The following is a 3,610-nucleotide window of genomic DNA, read 5'->3' on the forward strand; positions in this document are numbered from 1 at the left end:
CCACTTGGGGAAGGGGGGAGGAGTCCGGTGACGTAGATGTCTGTGATGTCACATGACTCCTCCCCCCTTCTCTTCGTTAGCCGACGGAGCCACTTTGGCAGGTGAGTTTGCCCAAGAAACTGTCTGCACGAGCGCCAGCCAAGGCATTGGCCTATACACATACAGCACAGCAATGAAGTCATAAAATGAACTAGGATCACACTAATCCAGCACGTTATTATTCTGAGTTGCCGCACTCAAGCGGCGGCCATATTGAGTGGGGCACGTGAGATTAATAACGTGCTGGATTAGTGTGATCCTAGTTCATTTTATTACTTCATCGCTGTGCTGTATGTGTATAGGCCAATGTAGTTGGATCTGTATGTGCGTTATAATTAATCGATTAAAACAAATTTCGATTAATCGAACACGAAAATTTTAATCAGTAACAGCCCTAGTATAATCTAAAATATAGTAAATAGATACCCGGCATTGCACCCCCCTGCTGCCCCTCTACTCCCTGCTGCCCCAAGGCCGGGCCTTGGTTGGCTTTGTGGAGAATCCGGCCCAGGGGACAATTGGAGTACAGCTCTAGGCAAAACCTTTTAGTTTTGGATAGAGTGGAGAAGGGGTAGGCCCTCTGTTAGCTTTTTATTGGTGTCCCTATTGAGGAGATTCACCCTTGGTGGGTTAGGTTTAGACCAGGGGTAGCAAACCTCCGGCCCTCCAGCTGTGGTGGAACAACAAATCCCATGAGGCATTGCAAGAATCTCACAGCCACAGACATGACTCCCTAAGAGAGATGCATCATGGGATTTGTAGTAACACCACCAGCATTACTTAGCCCTGATCCCTGCACTCTGCATTACTTAGCCCTGATCCCTGCACTATGCATTACTTAATCTTGACCTCTGCATCTCTGGAATACTTACTCCGGACAGCTCCATAAAGAAATGGTTTAATTTTTGTGTAGAGGAGTTAAGATTCCTCCTCAGATCCCTCACCTCAAACCTAATGAACATCTTTGGATGAACTACACAGCTGGATTGAACAGATTATGACTGGAGACGGGTCTTCTCATTCAGCGTCAGTACCTGACCTCACAAATGGTCAATAATTCACACAGACACACCCCAAAACCTGATGGAATGTCTTCCCAGTAGAGTGGAGCTGTGATGGCCACAAAGGGGGGCCAACTCCATCTTGGAATACGATGTCCACCAAGCTCAGAAATGTGTGATGGTCAGGTGACCAGCAACATTTGGCCATACAGTGTAGATAGAAATTGTATGATCTATACATGAATAAATTCAATACAGAAATATTGTTCACTTCTCTTTATTGGTTATCTTGTCAATCATATTGTTACTCTTTACCTGTTTGGTTTGTTTTTCCCTGTTATATAATTGAGGTAAAACAGAACGGCAATTGCTCCACACATGCAGGGCCGGATTTCCCACAAGGCCAACCAAGGCCCGGCCTTGGGGCAGCAGGGAGTAGAGGGGCAGCAGGGGTGTGGAATTCCTATCTCCCGACGTTGGGCACATACAGTTCTGGGCACCAGGTGGGTAGTTGTTGGGTAGCCCTGCTTTGGGCAAGTCAAGATAAATGTACAGCCGCTTGTTTTGACAAGTGATCTCGGTGATGTCGCCGAGATCACTTGTATGCAGCCTGCAGGTCTGCCGTTCTCTATTGGGGGGGGGGAGGGGGGCGCCTTGAGGAGCCTGGCCTTGGGGCAACAGAGTGAGTAAATCAGGCCCTGCACACACGACATTATAATGATCAATCTCTCTCTTTAAATTTGTTTCTCTGGAGAATCCATCTCAAAGTCTGTTTGATTTCTTTGGCTCGGAGGAAATATATGATTGGATTGGTCATGTGAGGTACAAAGGAGTAGAGAAAAAGTAGGAGTGCGCTGGTTTCAGGTTTTATCTTGACAAGAGGAACATTACTTACAATGTACATAAAGATTCGGGGAGTGAAATACAAAGCGATGACCAACAAATGGGTCACGCAGGTGTAAAATGTTCTCCGGAGGCTCTCAGAGCGAATCGACAAGATTGTCACTATTATTTTGACATAGGAAGCTAATATCAGCCCCAGCGGCAATAGAAGAACAACCATAGCATTGGTCAAGACCACCTTCCTTGAGCCGGATATATCGGCACCTGCTAAAGCTGCATAGGCCGTGTAGCTACAATACAAACTGTTAACCTTGTTGGGGCCACACAGGGGGATCTGTGATGCTAGAACGGCACACAGTAAATTTAAAGAAGAAGACAAAATGATCCAGCAGATGCCACAGGAAATGGTGACCGCTTTATTGGTCATAATGGAGGTGTATCTCAGTGGGTGGCAGATGGCCACATATCGATCTGCGGCCATGAGCATCAAGAGGAAGGAGTCCATGCTTCCAAAATAATGAACCAAGAAGATCTGGAAGTGGCACATCCTCAAGGGAATGGTGGAAGCTCCGAACCAATACCTGGCAATGAGATTTGGTAATGTCACGGTGTCAAATAATAGGTCAGAAACAGCAAGGTTGGCTATGAACAGGTACATGGGCTGACGTAGATATTCATTAAAGGTGACCAAACATACGACGGTGCCGTTAGCACTCAGCGATATCATATAGGCAAAGAACATCATGGTAGATACCAAGCCATGAAAGGCTTCAGCGAGCCCAGGGAATCCAACTAATATAATTTCCGTCACTGCCGTGTGATTAGACATGATTCCTAAAATAGTCCAGAGGAAAAATGTACACAGCTCACACACAGTACATAGTTAAATTGTATGTAAAATACAGTTGGAATGAAGCAAGGAGCAGAGAACAAATATCTTCAGATGTCTGCTATAGGAACGCACCGATACCGGTTTTTGGATATCCAGTACGAGTACCGATATTTATCTTTCGGTACTCGCCGATACTGAGTACTGATACCGGTACTTCAACTAGCATGGAGCCGGCTTCTCGGGCAATCAGGAAGCCGGGCGGCGTGTCATTACCCATCGCCTGGCTTCTTAATTGCCCGAGAAGCCAGCTCCCAGCTGTTTGGCTGGCTTGATGTTGATGTTGCCAAGTAGAATCAAGCCGGCTTCCTGGCTGGTATGCCGTCTCCATGTTCCCTCGTGGCACTGCCGGTCAGAGATGCAAAAAACGTGTGTCTTACTGCACTCCTTACCGGATCTCCTAGGAGATGATGTCTGTAATCGGGTGCTTGTAGCGACCACGGAGGCACCGTGTAACCAAGTAATAATCCCAAAATATGTCACCAGCACTCCAAAAGTAGAATCAAAAACTTTTAATGACAACTGTCATTCAAAATCACTGATTTTGAATGACCGTTGTCATTAAAAGTTTTTGATTCTACTTTTGGAGTGCTGGTGACATCTTCTGGGATTACTGCCGGTTAGAGGACATCTCCCTCTGACCAGAAGTTCAGGTATCAGGGAAGGTTTCCTGGTTTCCCGGCTAAGCAGCATCGAGCCGACCAAACAGCATGGAGCCGGCTTCCCAGCCAATCAGGAAGTCGGGCGGCGAGTCCTTATCAGTCACCCGGCTTCCTGATTGATCTGGAAGCCGGCTCCGTGTTCCCTCTCAGCACTGCCGGTCACAGGAAATCTCCCT

The 3,610-nt window shown here is 46.9% G+C and overlaps 1 protein-coding gene across 1 annotated transcript; it reads right to left on the reverse strand.

Moving 5' to 3' along the window:
* Positions 1-1,761: 1,761 nt before the first annotated feature.
* Positions 1,762-2,712, reverse strand: LOC108803330 (olfactory receptor 2A12-like). Its single transcript, XM_018575178.1, has one exon. The coding sequence runs from the start codon at positions 2,710-2,712 to the stop codon at positions 1,762-1,764; it is 951 nt and encodes a 316-aa protein (XP_018430680.1).
* Between the last annotated feature and the right edge of the window lie 898 nt (positions 2,713-3,610).

Source organism: Nanorana parkeri, unplaced genomic scaffold (assembly GCF_000935625.1).
Source record: "Nanorana parkeri isolate BGI_ZX_2015 unplaced genomic scaffold, ASM93562v1 scaffold3611, whole genome shotgun sequence".
Taxonomy (NCBI): Eukaryota; Metazoa; Chordata; class Amphibia; order Anura; family Dicroglossidae; genus Nanorana; species Nanorana parkeri.

Bases quoted from the DNA above. Each gene is read 5' to 3' on its own strand.
- LOC108803330 (XM_018575178.1), bottom strand. From the start codon at position 2,712: ATGTCTAATCACACGGCAGTGACGGAAATTATATTAGTTGGATTCCCT.